The sequence below is a fragment of the Bison bison genome, unplaced genomic scaffold (genome assembly GCF_000754665.1).
Source record: "Bison bison bison isolate TAMUID 2011002044 unplaced genomic scaffold, Bison_UMD1.0 scf7180017864466, whole genome shotgun sequence".
Classification (NCBI taxonomy): Eukaryota; Metazoa; Chordata; class Mammalia; order Artiodactyla; family Bovidae; genus Bison; species Bison bison.
This window is the reverse complement of record NW_011495027.1, coordinates 3739428-3761452: the sequence shown is the minus strand read 5'-3', so window position 1 is coordinate 3761452 and position 22025 is coordinate 3739428. Positions and strand designations below refer to the sequence as shown.

The 22025-nt window shown below is 35.4% G+C and overlaps 1 protein-coding gene across 1 annotated transcript in view; it reads left to right on the top strand.

Annotated features, from left to right (window-relative positions):
- Positions 1–22025, top strand: part of COL24A1 (collagen, type XXIV, alpha 1) — a 396106-nt gene that overhangs the window by 34964 nt on the left and 339117 nt on the right. Inside the window, exons 4-6 of the mRNA XM_010860327.1 lie at positions 2614–3968; positions 11719–11772; positions 14505–14558. Coding sequence (XP_010858629.1) covers positions 2614–3968; positions 11719–11772; positions 14505–14558 — 1463 coding nt within the window. The remainder of the gene's footprint in view (positions 1–2613; positions 3969–11718; positions 11773–14504; positions 14559–22025) is intronic.

Here is a 22025-nt window from a genome sequence, read left to right as displayed (position 1 = left end):
AGAAATGATAAACAAATACAAGGCTCTACTTTTGAAATAAGCAATAGTTACCCTTAAGAACAAATAGACCAAAATATTCAAAATTGGAAATTTTAAGAGAGAATCTGAGATAGGGAAACAAAAATAATTTCAAGGGAATATTATGTTTTCTGAGTAATACATTTGGAGCCTAAAAGGAAGCTATTTCCTAAAAATATAAATTTTAAAAATTGATTCAAGAGATAGTTGAAATTTTGCATAAATTAACTGACATAAAAGAAATTAGGGTGAATGAAGAGCTATCAATGAAAAGGCCAACATGATAACCTTGATTTACAACTGTTATTTAACTTTTAAGAAAAAAATTTAAAGGAATTTAAACTGTTCTAGACCATAAAAAAATAAAGTCCAACATTGTAGTCGTATAAAGATAGTATAATAATGGAAAAACCACAGACCAGTCTTAATTAATGCAGTGTGTCTAAAAGAATAAAATACAATGATCAAGTAGGTTTTATTTTAGGAATGCAAGGATGGTTCAAAAATTAAATTGTTTTGAGTAGTAAATGCTTAAAAACATTTGATTTTTACAAAGCCTAGCTATTTGTCATAAAAACTCAGAATTGAAGGAAATATTCATGTATATGTATATTAGAATTGAAGGAAGTATTTATATTATGTGTATATGAATATAAATATTGAAAAGATGTATACTGAAGTTTTAAAATAATACTTTCTCTAGTATTTCATTCTAATAGAATCAGAAATTTGAGGTAGTAGATAGCAGGAGTTAAATACAAAGATTGGTTTTCTCTGGGCAAGTAGCAGCCCTAGAATATCATACCACTTAATTCTGACTTTTCGTTTGTGTAAAAGTAGCTGATCTGGCATTATAGAATGATAACTTTCACACACTTTATTATTGTATATACTTCAAGCATTGTGATTTTCATATTAGCAGTGTTTCTTCCATAGTTTATTTCTTGAATTGAGAATACCCTTAGAGGCAGTTAGCATTGAGAATACCCAAAGTCACAGATAAGCCCTTATGTTATGTTTCAGAAGTGTAAATTTTTGTTGAAGATTGGGAATGATCTAGCTGGCAATTCATGTCTTATATTAAAGTAAATAGTCATATTATGGAATAAAATTAAAATCTTTTATGAATTATTTTAAAACAAGACATCAGCATTTTTTTTTACATGTTTTTATGGGGCCTCTTTAAAGTATTTCCCCAAATTCCTGGAGATGCATATAATTTATAACTGCTGTTAGGAATATTTTGGTGGACATCTGCTACTATATTTGCAGTTTGTACTAAACATGAGTTATCAAATATCTACTAATCTTTTATGAAAGGAAAACTAAGATGATGTGTAATCTTGCTGGCTAATCTTCAAAAATCTTTATTTTTCCTCACTTATAGTTATAAATAAATAGTTCTTTAATGTACAGTGATACAACTGGGAAATTTATCACCCAAAGATAACAAAGATCACATGACTATTTAAGCTGTTCTGTATCTTTGAGAAAATTTATTATTTTTTACAAATGGTATAGGTATATAATTTTGTTGGACTCTAGGGGTACATGTTGCACCTGATCAGATTTGGATGGGGCAAATTCATTCATTCAGAAATTATAGAAAAGTTTGAAGAGAGATACAATAGCTAATATAATAGGTATAATAGATATTCTAAGCAGACATAGAATCCGTCTTCCAAGAGTTTATAATTGGGTAAGGGAGATAGGCAATATACTATCAATAATATTACAATGAAAACTAGAAAAATAATAATTATAAAATATATGTAAAACCTATATTTTAATAAAAATTATTAAGAAAGTCTATAAATTACAGAGAGGCCTGGCATGCTGCGATTCATGGGGTTGCAAGGAGTCGGACATGACTGAGCAACTCAACTGAACTGAACTTATAAATTATTTGGATTAAGAATTACTGTGGAGGACCAAGACAAAATAGAAGAGAGAGAAATATGTAAGGGAGAGAAAAATATACAGGGCCGAGCAATTTTAGGAATTTCAGTTGTCTTGTCCAGAAGTTTTCAGGGTACTGGGTACTTTATGTGTAGCACACACTTAAGGAATTAGGCATAGGGAGCGCTCTTATGTAACTTGCAAATTATTGGAAGGCTAAAGAGAAAACATCCTGAAAAATTATAGTTTAAATAGGTGTGTGAACTTAATTTATAAAACGGTTTCCAAAGTTAAAATTTCTCTTTGTAAGTATGTCTCCAGTTTCTCTTGATCAAAGAAGGCATAAAATTTTAAATTCTAAATTAAAGAAGTAAATGACCATCTGGGAGTCTTTGAACATGTACATTCATTGGAGTAACAAATAAGTTTCCTAACTGGAGAATGAAAGAACATTTATTAAATTTTGGGCATAGGGATATTGGGGGGTGTGTGTTTCAGATGATAAAGAATAACATTTTACTCTCCCTTTCCATACCTCTCATTACCTAGACATCAGTTATTGATAGAGCATGTTTATTTTAGAGATTACTATTGATACCTACAAGGAAGATTTTCTTATACTCAAACATTTATATGAACACATGAATGCCTAAGAGTAAGATTCTTTCTCTCTTTCTCTCTCTTTTTAATTTCCAGGCATAGACATTCTTCATCAACTAGGCCTTGGAGGCAAAGATGTAAGACACTCTTCATCAGTGACCGCTGTACCACCATCATCTACACCACTACCTCAGGGGGTCCATGTAACAGAATCGGGTGTCATTTTAACAAACAATTCCTATATTGAATCACCTCTTGTGAAAATTTTACCAGTCAACTTAGAACAGCCATTTACAATATTAATTGGGTTGCAGTCATATAAAGTAAACAATGCATTTCTCTTCAGCATTAGAAGTAAAAATAGACTGCAATTAGGAGTACAGTTATTACCTAAAAAATTAGTGGTATACCTTGGAGGAAAGCAGTCTGTCTTTTTCAACTACAGCGTTCACGATGAGCGATGGCACTCATTTGCCATTGCTGTTACCAATCAAGATGTCTCAATGTTTGTTGAATGTGGAAAGAAATATTTTAGCAGAGAGACTCTTTCGGAAGTTCAGACCTTTGATTCTAACAGTGTGTTTACCTTGGGAAGTATGAATAATAATTCTGTCCATTTTGAAGGAGTAGTATGTCAGTTGGATATTATTCCTTCTGCAGAAGCATCTGCAAGCTATTGCAGATATGTGAAACAGCAGTGTCGCCCTGAGACAAGCCTTCCTCATACAACTATTGTATCAACTAAGATACCAGAAAACTCTCTCCTGCCCAAAAGATTGGGTGAAAAAGTACTGTCACAGGACACAGTTACTGAAAACAAAAGTGTTCTAGATTTCACAAATAATGATTCTGTGGCAGTGAATAAACAACAAGAACACCAGATATCAAGATCTCAGTTAACTTCTCTTCATTCACAGAATGTCTCTGCTATGGATCTTGTGAACCATGTGATTCAGACCAAAGAATTGATCACTGAGCAACTTATTCAGGCAAATTTAAGCCTGCCAATGTCCCATCGTAGCCTCAATGAGCCAAGGAAAAAAAACAAGGATAAATTTATTTCTCTTCTAAATGTGTCGGATAATATCACACAACATAATGATAAAATAACTGGTCTGTCACCACTTAAGAAGATATCATCTAGTCTTCCACATATAAAACAAGATACAATTAAGAATCTCAAGAAGGCTATCACAGCAAATCTGCACACTAATGAACTTATAGAACTGCAGCAGATTTTAAACACAACCTTATACAGAGTGACAGATGAGCCATCTGTGGATAATCACCTTGATCTAAGGAAGGAAGGTGAATTTGATCCTGATGCTACTTATCCCATCGAAAATAGCTATGAAACTGAGCTTTATGATTATTATTATTATTATGAGGATCTTAATACAGTGCTCGAAATGGAGAATCTAAGAGGGCCAAAAGGGGACACTGGACCTCCTGTAAGTTATTATTTTTAAAATATGTCTTAATGCACTAATTTACCATCCATTTCAGAAGGAATTCTCTGGGCTGAACAATATAGAACAGATCTGTCTTAGGTATGTAGCCTGGCTTACTGTGAATGCATTCATGGTTGCCATAATATATCCAACCAGAATGCTACTCTGGCTCAAATGTTGTACTTTTTAAAAACTATTGGCTGGCTCAGAAGGTTACTTAGTTCTGGTAAAGTGGTGAGTAAGCCATGTTTTTCTTGTTGAATTGAAATTCAATCAGGAATTGAGTTGCTAAATACAGGTCAGCATTCTATTTTATTAAAAACCTGTAGACTTAATGCATAGTCATGTTAAGAGAGAATATTAAAGTTATAGTAGACTAAATAAAAATATTTTGAATACATTATTAAGTGTATTTTCAGCAAAGTAATATCATGAATTAAAATAATATTACCTTTTAGATAGAAATAATTTTATAGTAAGTCATTGGGGAAAAGCAAACCCTTATATTATAGAAATTAAAATATTTCACTTAGGATTATAAAGAGTAACGTATTTCATTATATCTTCCATGATATGGTCAATTTACATTTATAAGTTAATAGAAGTTCCATCTACCTCATGCAAAAATAGCCACTCAGCAGTCCATCAGTCCATTTAGTAGGAAAAAAGCCAAGTCACTTTCTTAATAATTCATTAACAAAGCTATGAGATAATAGATTGATTATTTTAGCTCTGAAATTCTTTTGTCACGTAGGTGCAATTGCTGATGGATGATCTTTTAATCATTTAAGACTCATTTAAAGCTATTTAAAATCACATTAGAGACATGTTTTTACCATTCATATTTTGAATACCTTTAAATAATCAACTTATATATCTTTAGAAATCTTTTTTTTTTCATTTCAAGCAGAATAAAATATATCTTAAGATATTTCTTGATTTGATGGAAGTAAAATTTGAGACATTTGTTTAGTTCCAGAAACCATAGAACAAGAGATGATGCCACTTGCTTAGCTTGTGTTTACTTTTATTACTCAAAGTAACTTGATAGGTATTGAGCAATGCTCAGAGTGAATGTTTAAAGGATTTAATAAAATCAGAAGAATATATTATAGAGAAATAATTTTTCAGCTAGTAGTAAAATTGAGCCACTAGGCAGGTCATATTAAACAGTAAAGGAAGCTGTTTAGTTTTTTCAAAAAATGTCAGAGATGAGTATTAATCTCTGCTCTAAATCCAGAAACAGTTATTTTGGCAATGGTTGGTAGGTGAAGCAATAATAGTCCACGGATACTTCCTTAGTCTCTTCTATGGGCAAAGCAGAAAAATTGTGTAAAACAGAATCACTGCTCAGAAGGAGCTTATGTTGTGGTAATAGTGATACAGAAGTACATCTGTAAACTTGTCTCATGGTCAAGTAAGATACATGACCCTGAGAGATGCAAACTAAACATGTGGAGTACACATTTTCAAAGGTAAGAAAAAAATTTTTGAGGAGAACTCTTTGAAAGATCACTTAAGGCTGAGCTGTTCAGGATAGGTTCTTGTAGGCAAACTTAGAACCTAGATCTCAAATAATGGGTATGATTTTGATAGGTGAAAGAAACTGTTGTATCTTTTATGTAGGAAAAACAGCAAAATAGCTATAATTTATTGAGATTTTTTACCTGTGGCAGGAACTCTGCTATGCCCTTTATGTTTGTTATCTTAGAAAAACTTGGTAAGTTTAGTATTATTACCCTCATTTTTCAGGTGAAGAAACTGAAGCCCAGAGTAACTTGTTTGCTTGCTCATAACCACATGCCAATAAATGATAGACCCAGGATTTTGACCCTAGAGGTAGGTTTTCTGCCTCTAAAGGTCAAACTCTTTCACAATATGAAGCTGCATAATGATAGATAAATGTAAGGCCAAGGTAGACCTTATACAGGTTGTAGAGGTCTCAATTTTCAAATAATAGTTCTGACTTTATCATGTTCTCAGTGGGGAATTTTGTAGGTTTCTAAGTAAAGATATGATTAGGGAAGTCAGTCTGTGGCAGTGCCCAGAACAGACAGGAAATTCCTGTTATCTGGATCTTACAAAACTAGGACATTATCTAGGATAACAGCAGGGAAAATGCAAAGGAAAAGTAGCATTCAAGGGAGATCTTGAAGGAAGGTTTGGTAGAACTAGGAAATTAACTGGACTTAGGGACCAAATGAAAAGAAAGAGGATCAAGGTGGCTCTTAAGATTTTAAGCCTGTGGGTTGAGAGACTGGTGATACCAATATAAAAACCAATAATTAAGACAGGAAGTTGATTTTAGGAGAAGAAACCGAGTTAAAACATTTAAGGTGCTGTTGGCAAATCAGCAAGCTGTTGAAAGATTTGAAGAAGGTGAAGTGAAAAGAGAAGTCAAAGTAGGGGGGTATAGATTATGGGAGTTTTCCCATCAGTATTATAGAGTCAAGAAATTTGCAAGGAAAGGACTTGGCATAGAGTCAAGAGCCAAATTGTAAGGAATGTTTGCTTTGTGGTTATAGAAGGAAAAAAAAAAAAAAAAAATGTGACAGGATAGACAGATGGGACAGAACAATATAGTTAGTGTTAGTCACTCTGTCGTGTCTGACTCTTTGTAACCCCGTGGTAGCCTGCCAGGCTTCTCTGTCCATGGAATTATCCGGGCAAGAATACTGGCGTGAGGAGCCATTCTTTTGTCCAGGGGATCTTCCCGACCCAGGGTTGGGATCAAACCCGGGTCTCCTGCATTGCAGGCAGATTCTTTACTGTCTGAGCCACCAGGGAAGCCCATAATATAGTATCATAAAAGCCAAAAATGAGAGTTTTGAGAAGAAATTGATCAGCGGTGCTGAAAGCTAAAGACTGAGAAAAAGTAGAGGAAGTCCTTTGGATCTTCTGGTGGGAAAGTTGCTATTGAACTTTGATAATGATTTCAGCATAGTGTAGAAGTCTAAAGGTAAATTTCAGAAAGTGTGTGAGAGAGTAAATGGTGGTGAAATGATGAACTTTATAGAGATTTTGCACTGCTTCTTGAAGTGGATTAAGCCTGAGGACAGCCTGATCTTTCCTACTTGTTGGTGCCTGTTTTTCATCTACATACCCTTGATGTTCTTTTGATATCTTTGAAGTTCATTTCAATAAAGCTATTAGGTTCTGTGTCAGTTTTTTCTGGTACTCTTTTGATCTGAAGTTTTTTGTTTTGTTATACTTTCTAAAGAAACATCTCTCCTTAATTCTCAGGCATTTTTCTTATACATTTTTCTATATTCTTCAGGCACACCAGTACACACATGTTAAAAGTCCTTTGTGATGATAGTATTTATTATCTTCTCTACAATGATGTCCATGTGTTTGCTTTTTTTCCATTTTATGTAAATTCAGTTAAACTACATCCATATTCCTTAACTGATTTTTTTCAGTTGTGGTCAGCTATTATTGCTTCTGATGTGGATTTAGTCTATAATTCTTTCTTTTTTTGCTCTTTCAATTTTTAAGCTCTTTTGGCTCACATTTCATTACCTTGGTTGTTATTTTTGTCTTTTATGACTCTTCTTTGAGCTTTTTGTAGAGAAACAGCATCTTGAAATTCTTTGGATTTATAATGAACTATATGAACTTCTTTCTCTGCATGGAGCAATCCTTTTCTGGTAAAAAAAATTTTCATTTACTTTTAATTTATGTTTCTGTCCTCATACTTCCCCCCTCCCCTCAAAATGTATAGGTCCCTTGCTGGTTTCTTTCTGGTTATCGCTCATTTTTAAAATAAAAACGCCACTATTTGGGCCACTATGTGCTTTAGCATGGTACGGGACTGCTGCCAAGTCGCTTCAGTCGTGTCCGACTTTGTGCGACCCCATGGACTGCAGCCTACCAGGCTCCTCCATCCATGGGATTTTCCGGGCAACAGTACTGGAGTGGGGTGCCATTGCCTTCTCCTAGCATGGTATAGGGAGAGGCAAAAGGGAGTTAGGTGGAGTAGTACACAGCATCAAATTCAAGTTGCTGCCTTCAATGCCATCTTTTGATATGTATTGTGTCCTCTACCTAGAAATGTATCTCCTCTCATTTTCATGTACATGAAGTCCTCTGTATCAGTCTAAGAAGTGATATAATGATTCATGCTCTTGTCTTTTACCTCCTCCCTCCACCAGAAGTTTCCTGAGGTTAGGAGATTTGTTGCAGATCATAAAAATGATGGGTTCTTCCTTTTCAGCTCTGCCTTCCTTACTCTTGGGTTGTTTGAACTGGATCTTTGCAGGGTCATGAATTATATTCTCTGTGGCTTTACCATTCCTTTGAACTTAGCTATTGTCATTAAAGGATCATTGGAATGAACTTTCTGGACTGATATACTGTTAGTTATCTGTAGCCTGTCCCAGGTTTGAGGTCTGAGGAGGGTTTTTTGTTTTCAGTCATCTTTCAGCATCTTTCCTTATTCCAAAATGTCTTACTATTTGAAAGATAATTTTCATATTTTATGGTTTGTGGTTGTGGTCGTTTTCTTGTTTCATCAGAGAAGTTTTTTTCTTTTGGTATTTTTTGTTGTTTTCAGAGGGTTTTTGAGGGAAGGAGGGTAGCTTTAAAAATGTTCTCATTCTGCTATCTTTTATAGAAATTCACTAGTGACCCATTTTAGAATGTAAATTACATCATGTCATTTATCTGCTTAAAACTCTTCAGTGACAGGAGAGTGTAGCAGTTAGAATAAATTAAAACGTCTTTATCATGACCCATGCAGTCAAATGTCATCTGGCCCCTGTTTTCCTCTGCAACGTCACTTTGTTCCACTTTTGTTTACTTCCACTGTTGGCTTTCTTTTAGTTCCTTAATAAGATTGTATTTTTGTTTTATTTTACTCATGCTGTCATTCATTTTATTCCTATTTTCAAATTTTGTTTTCTCCTCTTTCCTCATTCCTCTTCATGTTTTAGGTCTAACTTAGAGCTTCCTCAGAGACGCATTCTCTCATAGCACAATATAAATTATGTGCACTGTGTTGATCTCTCTTGGTTGCTTGTTCTTTTCCTCATATCACTAAATAAAATGCATATTATGTGTTTATTTGTTAGTAGGTGTCTTTTTATCTCATTGTCAGCTCCAGGAGGCTTTGTTGCTTACTAATGTTTATTGAGTAAGTGAATGAATCAATGAGTGAGTGAACTATAAAAAGAAATTTAGATGCAAGACTTCCAAGATCCACCAGACACTACTCTCTTACAAGTATTGGATACATTTGCTTCAGTATATTACCTTAGTAATAATAATATTGTAACTAACACTGAGTACTACTTGTGCTCCATGCATACCTTTAAAAAATTGCTCTATAGTTTATGGTTAATTACTCTATATCAGACATAGTTACAAGTATTTTATATACAATAACTTTAATATCCACTGTAACATCATCAGTGTTATAAAGATGAGAAAACTAAGTCTTAGCAAGAGTAGCTGACTTGTCTAAGGTCATTCAGCAAGTAAATGATTGAAGCATGATTTGACTGTAGATCGGATGATTGCCAGGCTTCCCTGGTGGCTCAGACGGTCAAGCGTCTGCCTATAATGCTGGAGACCCGGCTTCAATCCCTGGGTCAGGAAGATCCTTGGAGAAGGAAATGGCAACCCACTCCAGTACTCTTGCCTGGAAAATCCCATGGATGGAGGAGCCTGGTAGGCTACAGTCTATGAGGTCGCAAAGAGTCGGACACAACTGAGCGACTTCACTTTCACTTTGGATGATTGCCATAGCATTGCTCTTTAACTAAATTATACTTTCTCTTAATAACTGATAATCTGAAAGTTAAAGTGACTTTTCTAGTACTTCACTTATAGAAAATAATTCATAAAAAGTCATATCATATAAAATTGCTTTCCTTCTCTGGTTTCTAGGAAATACCTGTTAATAACTTATTCTCAAAGATATGGAAATGAAAAATTGTGAAGACAAGTTAATACTTATTGCTAATTAATTAAAATATTTTAATCACAGCATAAATATGCTTTTTCCCCCACCTCCACTATCTAATATGAACTGTAATAATTTCTTTTTCAGTGTGAATGTAGTAGTGTTTCTTTTGTCACAAAGTAGCGTGATAGGGCAGTAAACCAAACTAGATATTTTAATTTTGCATTTAATTTTTTATCTTTAGAGTTTATTTTAGAGGACTTAAAATCATCAGCTGTTAAGTTCTGAGGACAAAAGTAGAACCAGAACTAGTTTTAAAAAGAGTTTTATTTTTTTTTTAAATAAGTGAAAGTCAAGTTTTGATGGAAGCCAGTGATATAGTAGTAACTCTCAAAATATTTGAATAGTTCAGGATGGAGAATAGAAATATTACTTTTATGTGGTTGAAAGAGAAATATTACTTTTTTAATTTTAAGGAATACATGAAAGGTTTTTGTCAAGGGGTATAAAAAGGCAAAATAAAAAGGAAAATGGACAGTTTGAAATATACAAAGAACATTAGAAAACTGAAAAGTGACTGAAAAAAACTGAAAACAAGCATCAATAAAGGAGAACGTTTCAAAGAGAAAAATGTTACATGACAATGAAGATCAGTAGGTCATGCTATATGTTAATGGTAGGGCTAATATCTTAACCTTGACATGTTTAATATCAAAGTTCATAGTATTTTTACTGCAGTAATGAATGAATGTTTGTAAAACATTGTATATAAATGTAAAATATAGGTATATGTATGCTCTGAGACATCAAGAATAATACCATGGCAGCAGGGCGCTCAGTAACAATGAAATGAATAGGCAGATGAATGAATGAATATGTATTAATCATATCCCAAATGAATGTTTATTCCTCCACCAGTTGATTGTTAAAATAAGTTTTAAAAAAAGATAATATAAGGCATTAATATGTGGAAGCAAAGTAGTAGTTTCCTATTTCTTATTTGATATATTTCAAAAGTGACATTTAAAGAACTCAGAATACCTTAAAATTGATCTGTTTTTACTTTTTTACTGTTTTTACTTAAAATTGATTTTGTTTTTACAAAACCATTTAACTCTATTGACCTCTTGGTATGCTGCATTGTGTAGGGCAGATATATTACTGAATATACTAGCTCAACTGGTAAAGAATCTGTCTATAATGCAGGAGACCTAGGTTCAATCCCTGGGTTGGGAAGATCCCTGGAGAAGGGGAATGGCTACCACTCTAGTATGCTGACCTGGAGAATTCCATGGACTGTGTATAGTCCATGGGTTCGAAAAGAGTTGGACACACTGAGCAACTCACATACTAGAAGGATCTCATTGTAACAGTTAACACATTACACAGATCTTTGGTATAAGTCTTCTAAAAAAACATAAAATGGTCAGTGCTTTATTTTTTCAAGGCAAGTCTTCATTTGAAATGTGTTTGGAAAAAACCCAAAAAAACCTGTAGTTGTTGATCTCCAAACCCTAAATTGAATTCCTCTTTCAGTAGTAAAAGTAAATTTAGGTAAAAAACTACCCACAAAACTACTAGTTATGGTCCCTGTAAAAACCAGATACAGTGGCCATAACCATAAGTCATAGACTTCCTGCTGCCATATCTGACCAGATTAAAGAGGACATTTGAGTTTCAACTCTCACTCCTGCTGATTAAGGTGAGGGGTTTCATGTTATTTTAAAACCATCATCAGCTAGTAACTGGGGACCAAAAAAGAGCCCTGGAGTGAAATCTTCCCAAGACTTGTGAGAAAGGATGCGTCTGTTCTCTTGTCTAATGTCTCAGCATTTGTTTTCCAAGGGTCCCCCTGGCCCAGCAGGCATCCCAGGTCCATCAGGAAAGAGAGGCCCACGGGTAAGTGGATGGGTTCCATTTCTCCCTTGCTGTTACAGTTGGTAGCTTTCCAGTATGCTTTTCCTACTGTTGTACAGTCTGTACTTCCTCTGGAAATCCGCCTGGATTGTCAAACTTAGCCTGGCCTTTGCCAATTCAAGAGAAGCTTGGAACATGTGCCACTTATTTATTTGAGTGTAAACACCCAGCCAAAGCACTCTCTGTGAACATGCCCAAAAAGATAATCAAATTTGTAGATTAGTGATTGTTTTGGTGCTACTTGTAGCATTATTCTTAGTTATAAAGTGATCTCATCTGTACTTGATAGTCCAAGGTGGGGATCATTTACTTTGGGAAATGAAGAAGAGTGGGCAGCCTTAAAATAGTGCATTCCTGGATTACATAGTGGAAAATATTGGAATTATAAACTAAAAAAATAATTGTCCTGAGGAAAAAAGCTTCCTCAAGGGTAGCAGTAGTTTTGCACATTAAACAGGTCCAACAAAAGATTTATTGCTGTGTTAGAATTCATTTCTTTCAAACCTCAAAAAAAAAAAAAAATGAACTTTTACTAGCAGAAATTCTTTGAAGAGCTAGAAAAGGAATTATGATTGTATGTTATAAAGACAAATGTAAATACCATATATAATCCACTTTCTTTCCTAATTTTTGCTTATCATATAAACAAATTAATGTAAAACTCACCCTAAAATGCTAATTTAAATGGTCCATATTCACATCAAGCTCTTGTTGATGTGAGGCTCAAGATGAATGCTTACTCTGCTCTAGCTGTTTAACATTTCTTTTCTTTCTCTATACTTGATGACCTACCACATTCCTCTCAAGAGTGTTTTGTAAACTTGTCCACTCTCCTACAGCCAACAAACCATTTCTGTCCTCCCCACTTTTTGTCAGGAGACCCTGGATTTTGCTTTCTGAGGCACTGAGTTCCCCCTTGCATTAATTATATTCCCTCTCCACTGCTAAGGCTGTTCTTCCACAACTTAACCTTTTCTATCCCTAGATTTTATCTTATTTGGCAACAAACAGCAAATTATCTTTTTTTTTTTTTTTTAAGTCCCAGACTTTTACTGATGCTAATTTTTCCTAAAGTTATTGTCCTTGCTCACTCTTGCACTAATGAGCTCTGTGGAATAATACTTTATACCCATTGGTCCCACATCAACAAATCATTTGTTAATCCTCATAAATTTTCCCACCTACTTTATTGAAAAATTTATTTTTGAAGACTACACAAATGAGAGGTCATGAAATCTAATTTTTTGCCTTAGTTTTCATCTTGCTAGATATACTTTCCATGTTTGTATTGCTATCATTCCTCCCCCTTCTGAAACACAATGCTCTGTTAATTTAGAAGTGAAAAAAAAAGATAAATATTAAGTATTTCTGTTTTAAGATAGAGGTATAACTGAAGGAAAAGTCTTCCCTCATAGTTCAGTTGGTAAAGAATCTGCATGCAGTGCAGGAGACTGGGTTCGATCCCTGGGTCAGGAAGATCCCCTGGAGGAGGAAATGAAAACCCACTCCAGTATTCTTGTCTGGGAAATCCTATGGACAGAGGAGCCTAGTGGGCTACAGTCCATGGGGTCACAAAAGTTGGACATGACTTAGCAACTAAACCACTACATAGCCAAAGGGTACAGAGGTGGGTACCAAGCCCAAAAGAGTATAGAAGCCCTGGAGACCTGAAAGCCTTTCTGGAGATGAATCTTTGTTCTTCTATTTGCTGGTTGTATGAACCTAAGTTTATCCATTTGTAAAGGGGAATAAATAACTACCCTGCAGGATCGTTATATGGATTAGTAATAATAATAATAATAAATAAATAAAGCAGTAACAGTTACTTACATATAGTAGGTATTTAGTAAATAGAAGCAGTTATTGAATTCAAATGGACAAATACCACTTTTTTCTTAAATTCCCCACACTGCACGGCTTGTGGGATCTCAGTTCCCCGACCAGGGATTAAAACTGGACCACAGGCACTGAAAGCACCAGATTCTAACCACTGGATCACCAGGGAATTCCCTAAATTGACAGATATTCATTGGGAGTGGTGATATTAAAAACAGCTGCTTTTCAAAGAATTTATAATCCTAGAACTAAACAGCACATGTCATGAAGAAGTTAAAATAGCAATAAAATATTAATAGAATTGTCCCAAGGCAACATATAATTAATTGCAAATTAATTTTATATGCAACAGTTTCTGTGGGATTGAGTAGGAAAGAGAAATCACTTCATGCTAGCCAGGTTTTAAAGGTGGTATCTCAGTTGACACTTGAACATGATTTGAGCAGGTGTAGGAGAGGCATGGTTAAATGAGGTAAGTCTTAAGGCATGCATCATAGCATAAACAAAACCCAGGTGCAGAAGGGGTTACCGGATGTTGAGAGGAGAGTAAAACAATTGCACTTTGTTATTTTTGGGCTTCTTACCCTGCACAACTTTTAGAAGTAGCGCTGAGCAATGTGGCTGGAGATAAGAGGTGGTAAATAAGGGACGTAAATACCTCAAAGCAGTGTTTTGAAGCAAAAAACAGAAACCGCAGTTCTGCTCTGTAATCGGTGTCTTTTCTAAGACTGAAATATCCAAGACCTCAGAAGAGATAATGAACTTTGTAAAATAACATATCCATTTTAATGAATCATGTAATATTTATTTGAATGTTATAATAAACACTTACTTGTATCTAGATCTAAGAATGATCTGAATTTTTTTTCTATTTGTAGGGCATACCAGGGCCACATGGAAATCCTGGGTTACCTGGATTACCAGGTCCAAAGGTGAGTGCTTTGAATATCACGTGATTTTCAGCACATTACTAAAGAAGGTCTTTAACTTTTAAAGTCAACCTTGGAATATTAGGGATCTCTGTCATCTCTAGAGCATGAGTCTTTGGCAAGATTGTCATAGGGTGGCAGATGGCCAGGTTCCTTGAGAGCCCACCACACTTGGATTTATAAATAGCTAGTGGTAAAGGCAAGCATGGCCCTGCTTTGATATTCTAGTCTTTGTTGTCAAAATATGATGGCAATATATGGAAACCTCTGTAGTGTACAAATTATGATTTGAGTAATTTACCTTAAATCAAGACTATTTTAATGTATAAATAAATACTGAGGAAATAAAACATCATTTATTTCCCTGTTTCATACTTCTCTAATATTTTCACTTGAAAAAGATCTATGAGGATAATGCTTATAGGATATACTCATATTTTTATGAAAACAACTAACCTGAAAACCTGTAAAAATATGAGCATACATAGTTGTGTGCTAGTAGTGTGACAGATAGTAGTATGCTGCTGCTGCTGCTAAGTCACTTCAGTCATGTCTGTAAAACAGATGGAAGTATATATACCAGGCTGGTTACCTTCATAGCGGGTATGGAATTGGAAATATAAGTAAATATACATATCTGTACACACACATGTACACGTGAATGTAAGCATTAGGGTTTTGGTTGCCAGTAAAATCATGAATATTTCAGGGTCATCAGTAACCACTCTGCTTATTAATTATCTCACTCAAAAGTAACCAAATAGCTGTTACCATACAGATGTAGATTAAGATAGGATAGAGCTTAAGGACACAGGTTTTGGAGTCTAACTGATTTGGATTCAAGTTTTAGCCCTCTTGATTTGTATATACTGTGTTTAGTCGTGTCTGACTCTTTGTGACCTCGTGGACTGTAGCCCGTCAGGCTCCTCTGTCCATGATTCTCCAGGCAAGAATGCTGTAGTGGGTTGCTGTTTCTTTCTCCAGGGGATCTTCCCAACCCAGGGATTGATCCAGGTCTCCCACATTGCAGGCGAATTCTCTACCGTCTGAGTCACCAGGAAAGCCCCTTGATTTGTATGACTAGAAACAAATTGCTTTGCCCCTTTAAGCTTAATTTTCTTCTCCAAAACAGAGAAAACCATGGTATGTCCTCATAGGGCTGGAGTGAAGGCTAAATAAATTGTGAGCAAAGCCCTTAACAGAGCTAACACATCATAAATAATACCATTATTAATAATAAGTAATAATGACTCCCTCAGTTTCTCATCACTCTCAACAACTTTTTGAGTTTAATAAAATGTCTCAGAAAAAAGGCTTTTAACTACTGGATGTGTACCAGAAAAAAGACAAATGTCTTCTCAAGAAATTAGAATTTTGTTTTAAAATCTGTGATTCTCTAGCCCTCCAAGTTTTGTCTGGGGACTTCAAGGATATTTAGACTAGTGGAAGGCTAGTGCAGTTGTAAAGATCCAGCTCATGGTTCTCCACAGAGCCAAGTTCTAGGGGACTTGCCAACCTACTAACAGCCTCATCTCCACAACTTGACGGAAGACAGAATAGAGGTGGGGTTTCCACATGGCTTGTGTCATCCTTCTCTTTTCCTGCCTAGCCAATAACAAACATATACTTGAAGAAACAAAAAAGATGGAGAATAGGGTGAGGGGAGATGAAGATGGAAATAGTGGAAAGCCTTTGATTTCATTGACTTCTTAAAATGTGTGTACTTAGGAGAAAATACTTGAGAAAATGATGTCTGTGTCAAAAAATTATCTTTGTCCAAAGATTAAAAACAGGGTATTTTGCAGTGTTGACTAATATGAATGTGTGCCTTCAGTAAAATGCTCTAGGAGAGATGAAGTCTTAATCTCAAGATTTCTCTTTAATATCATACTTAGTAGTATAAATATAATTTTGACTGTAACTATTTACCAATAACATATTTTATGAATCCCTATATTAGGGATTTTGTAAGCTCTACTTAAAATTTGCAAGCAATTAACTGAACCTTTTGGGAACTTAATCATATAAACCTGAATATTAGTCTTAGTTTATATTTAAATTTAATAAATTGATAACCATCTTCAAAATAGCCAAAACTGACCATGATTTGTTTTAACTGCACATATTTATGGGGACATTAGATAGGACTTCCCTGGTTGCTCAGATGGTAAAACGTCTGCCTACAATGCAGGAGACTCGGGTTCAATCCCTGGGTTGGGAAGATCTCTTGGAGAAGGAAATGGCAACCCACTCCAGTATGCTTGCCTGGAAAATCCCATGGATGGTGGAACCTGGTAGGCTACAGTCCATGGGGTCACAAAGAGTCGGCCACAACTGAACGACTTCACTTTCACTTCTCACTTTCATGCATTGGAGAAGGAAATGGCAACCCACTCCAGTGTTCTTGCCTGGAGAATCCAGGGACAGGGGAGCCTGTTGGTCTGCTGTCTATGGGGTTTCACAGAGTCGGACATGACTGAAGTGACTTAGCAGCAGCAGCAGCTTAGCAAGGCTAGTAGTGTGTGGTTTATGAAACCAATTTTCCTAGGAATTTAACATTTTAAAGTAATACACACTTTAAAGTAATCAGGATTAATAGAACATTCAAGTTTTATACTTTGTAATCCTCATAGTGTTTATTCAGGACAATGCAATAAATATGCAGATTTCATGCTCTCAAGGATAAATTTTGACATGTAATCACAGGATTTATTTTCCTTCGGGAACAAAGATCCCTTTTAGGTTAATGGGTTTTACAGTATTAAGACATTTTCAGAATTTTTCTCTTTTCAGTTATTATTCAGCAAGAATAACATAGAATTATTGTTCTCTAAGAAAAGTGTATAAAAAATCTTGTCACTTGCATAAGAAATTGCACATTTCAAAAGGGGTTACCTGAACCTTTGAAAAGACCAAATTAAGATAATTACAAGTTTAGAAAGATTTAACTGCAATGGAAAATGCAGTGCATTATGAAATGTTTATACAATCATATTTGGATTAATATATTTTATAAAAATTGTTAGAACTGATACCAACCAGGGTTCTTGGCCTTAACCAGTCAATAGAAATTTCAGATTCCTTATGTGGAGTGAGGAAATGGGTGTGTTCAGGGGTTGGACCAGAGGGTTGGCTTAGAGTTTTCTCACCCCTTTGGTGGTGTTGTGTATAGTGAAAAAGTGAAAGTGAAAGTCCCTCAGTCATGGGCTATACAGTCTTCATGGACTGTATAGTCCATGGAATTCTCCAGGCCAGAATACTGGAGTGGGTGTAGCTGTTCCCTTCTCCAGAGGATCTTCCCAACCCAGGGATTGAACCCAGGTCTACCATATTGCAGGCAGATTCTTTACCAGCTGAGCCACCAGGGAAGCCCAAGAATACTGGAGTAGGTAGCCTATCCCTTTTCCAGGGGATCTTCCTGACCCACAAATTGAACTGGGGTGTCCTGCATTGCAGGTTGCATATAGAGGTATATGCAATGCATTGCTTTTGCTCTGACCCCCTGTTTTGGCTCCCAGCTCTTCAGAAGTGGCAGTTGGGTGTTGGGTTTTTTTTTTTTTGGTCTTTTCATTTGTTTGTCCAGAGATGCAACTTTTACTGAAAATATCACATTTATTATTTGTTACATAAAAAAAAAAGTCTTGTGTCTCTTAAGAATGAATATACCTTAAGATAGTATAGAAATAAGTTCTATTTATAAGGCTATTTTAAAGTTTATAAGAATAAAGCTTATTTTGCAAACATACTCTAGATTGATGCAAAATCTAGCATTTTATTTTCTGTTATCCTATTACAATTAAGTTAGTATTTACCATAAAGGACAAAGAATGTAAACTTATCTTTGGTGGTTCTCAACTCTGTTCAAGCAAAATAAGTTTTCACATGTTTGTCTTCCTTAATAGATTCTGAGTTATTTGAATGCAGGGGCCAGATCTTATCCCTCTTTGCCTTTGTATCTAGCCCAGTGCCTAGAATGTGTTGGGCATTCTATAAATGTTAAACTGAAGTAATAAGCAGACAATGTTAGTAATAAGGCACTGGCATCAAAAGGGAATAAGAACTAGCACTTACTGAGCATCTAGTATCAGTTGACAGTATTTTATGTATGCCATCTCATTCAATTCCACTTCAATTAAGAGTACTATTCAGAGCAGGCTTTATTACCTTCTGCTTTCCATAGAAGAAAACATATTCAGAGAAGTAAGTACTTAACCAAGGTAACACAGTTTAACTGGCATCAGAATTAGATCTGTTTTACTCTTTACCTTACACCTATTTGTCTCTACTAGCATAGTGAGTGGTTCACTATGAACCTTGAATGTATGGAACAGCACCTTAAGAAGGAAAGATGAGGGTGGGGTAACCTAGTGTAATTAAAGACTTTCTGAATTCATTTAGTAATAGTAACAAAATATGTCCATTCCAGGGTTCCAGCTAATCCTTTGGATGCTAATAAGATATAAACACCATAAAGAGTGTTTATATCTTATGAAACACCATGAAACTGAACTCTCATCTCTTAGAACTGTGTTGTTAAATTGCTAAATAGTAGAAGAACAAAATTCCACACAAAAATTTTGTGGGTATACAACATTTTTCAGCAGTATGAAGACTAATTTAAAATAGAGGTAAACTATTGAGTTCTTTAGCTGAAATCAGTAGACTTCTGGTAGAAATATTGTCTTTCTAAGAAAAAAGTCTTTCTAAAAAAATATCAAGTGAATTCTGCTTCTCTGTTTGCTAGAGAGAATGACTTTTTTCTTGTCACCAAACCATCTAAGTCCACATTTCATCATATTTGCTTATTTAATATAAACTTTATTTGCAGGGTGCTGGAAATTCTTATTACTATTAATTAATACATGATCAATTATGCAGTAAATCTTCAGACTTGAGTCCAAATGAAGAATCTAGATCTACTTACAGTTCTAGTCCAGGCCATCTATTTTTGTCCAGATAATTTCTTTCTCAAAAGTGCTTCTTAAAGGCTACTTAAAAACTTTCCATGAATGTTAATTAGTAGCATAAATTACTTTAGTCAAGTTCAATAGCTCCTTCAAATTTAATCCCATTCAATGAATATATCTAATCTTAGTAAGCTGCTATTAACAGTGTTCTGTTAGTATTGGCTTGGCCAAAATGTTCATTTGGGATTTTCTTTTAAGATCTTATGGAAAAATCTGCAAGAAGTTTTTGGCCAACTCAATAATATTAAATGAAATGTTATTAATTAATAATATTAAATATTGAATTCCAAAGAGTGTATCTGTGCTATACTTTATTTCTGGTTTTGGCCCTCTGTTCCCATGTTTCTGTCATGCTCCCATTTTCCTTGCTTGTGAATTAAATAAATATGTTAAATATAGATGCTGACCCATTCTAAGAACTTTTTTACAGAGTCAGATTGCTATGAAAATTTTTCAATCCAACATTCTGACAATGTAAAGTATGATAAAATGCTGAAGACTGAGGTGCTCCTGTTGTTCTGTACAACATAAGGACCTTTATGTAAAGGACCAGACAAATATGACAGATACATTAAATTTTTTCTTTCTAGCCATCAAAGACTATTAGGGTCACATCAAAAGGATTCAGAAGCCAATCTGAAAAGCTTCTACTAGTCAAAGATTGGTATAATTTGAATATCATTAAGAATATTAACTGTAGTGGATTAAGTCACATCAAATATCTCTAAATCCATGAGTTTACTTTGTAGCTAAGAACAGAGAAACCCTCATTGGTCACCTTTAGAGGATGCCAGGGAATTGCATCTATGAGATTGTATATTCAACAATTCAATTCAAATCTGACACTAACTACCCCAAGCTAGTGTCAGACTCCACAGATTTAAGGGCTCAATCCCACATGACTCCCCACATTTGAGATGCTAGCAGAACACTTATGCTTGGCTGACTATGATTGTTCAGGGCTTCTCACAATCTCTTCCTGTCCTGGGTTTGATATTTTGCTGGAATAGCTCACAGAACTCAGAAAAACATTTTAATAAGGCTTACCAATTTATTATTAAAAAAAAATAGAACTCAAATAGCTGAAAGGTAGAGATGCATAGGGCAAAATATGGAGAGAGAAGCCTAGAGCTTCCATGCCCTTCCCAGGTACATCATGCTTCCAGTGTGTTCACCTGCTGGAAGCTCTTGGAATGTCTTTAAGAGTTTTTATACTAAATCTCTACCACCCCCTCCTGTCCCTGGAGGTGGGGGAAGAGATGGGGCTAAGTTTTACTACCCTGTAATCACTTGTTTGCCTTTCTGGTGACTAGTTCCCATCCTGAAGCTATCTGGCTCCCTCTCTCCAGTCACCTCATTAGCATAAGCTCAGATCAAAAAGGGCTTGTTATGAATAACAAAAAGCACTCCTAGGACTCAGGAAATTCCAAGGGTTTTAGGATCTTTGTGCCAGGAACCAGGGCCAAAGACAAAATGTATACTTTCAGAATGTGGTCCACTGGAGAAGGGAATGGCAAACCACTTTATTATTCTTGCCTTGATGGCCCCATGAACAGTATGAAAGGCAAAAAGATAGAACACTGAAAGATGAACTCCCCATGTCGGTAGTGCCCAATATGCTACTGGAGATCAATGGAGAAATAACTCCAGAAAGAACGAAGAGATGGAGCCAAAGCAAAAAACAGCACCCATTTGTGCATGTGACTGGTGATGGAAGCAAGGTCTGATGCTGTAAAGAGCAATATTGCATAGGAACCTGCAATGTTAGGTCCGTAAATCAAGGCAAATTGGAAGTGGTCAAACAGGAGATGGCAAGAGTAAACATTAACATTCTAGGAATCAGTGAACTAAAATGGACTGGAATGGGTGAATTTAACTCAGATGACCATTATATCTACTACTGTGGGCAACAATCCCTTAGAAGAAATGGAGTAGCCATCATAGTCAAAACAAGAGTCCAAAATGCAGTACTTGGATGCAATCTCAAAAATGACAGAATGATCTCTGTTCGTTTCCAAGGCAAACCATTCAATATCACAGTAATTCAAGTCTATGCCCCAACCAGTAATGCCAAAGAAGCTGAAGTTTAACGGTTCTATGAAGACCTACAAGACCTTCTAGAACTAACACCCCAAAAGATGTCCTTTTCATTATGGGGAACTGGAATGCAAAAGTAGGAAGTCAAGAAACACCTGGAGTAACAGGCAAATTTGGCCTTGGAGTATAGAATGAAGCAGGGCCAAGGCTAACAGAGTTTTGGCAAGAGAATGCACTGGTCATAGCAAACACCCTCTTGCAACAACACAAGAGAAGACTCTCTACATGGACATCACCAGATGGTCAACACCGAAATCAGACTGATTATATTCTTTGCAGCCAAAGATGGAGAAGTTCTATACAGTCAGCAAAAACAAGACCAGGAGCTGACTGTGGCTCATGAACTCCTTATTGCCAAATTCAGACTTAAATTGAAGAAAGTAGGGAAAACCACTAGACCATTCAG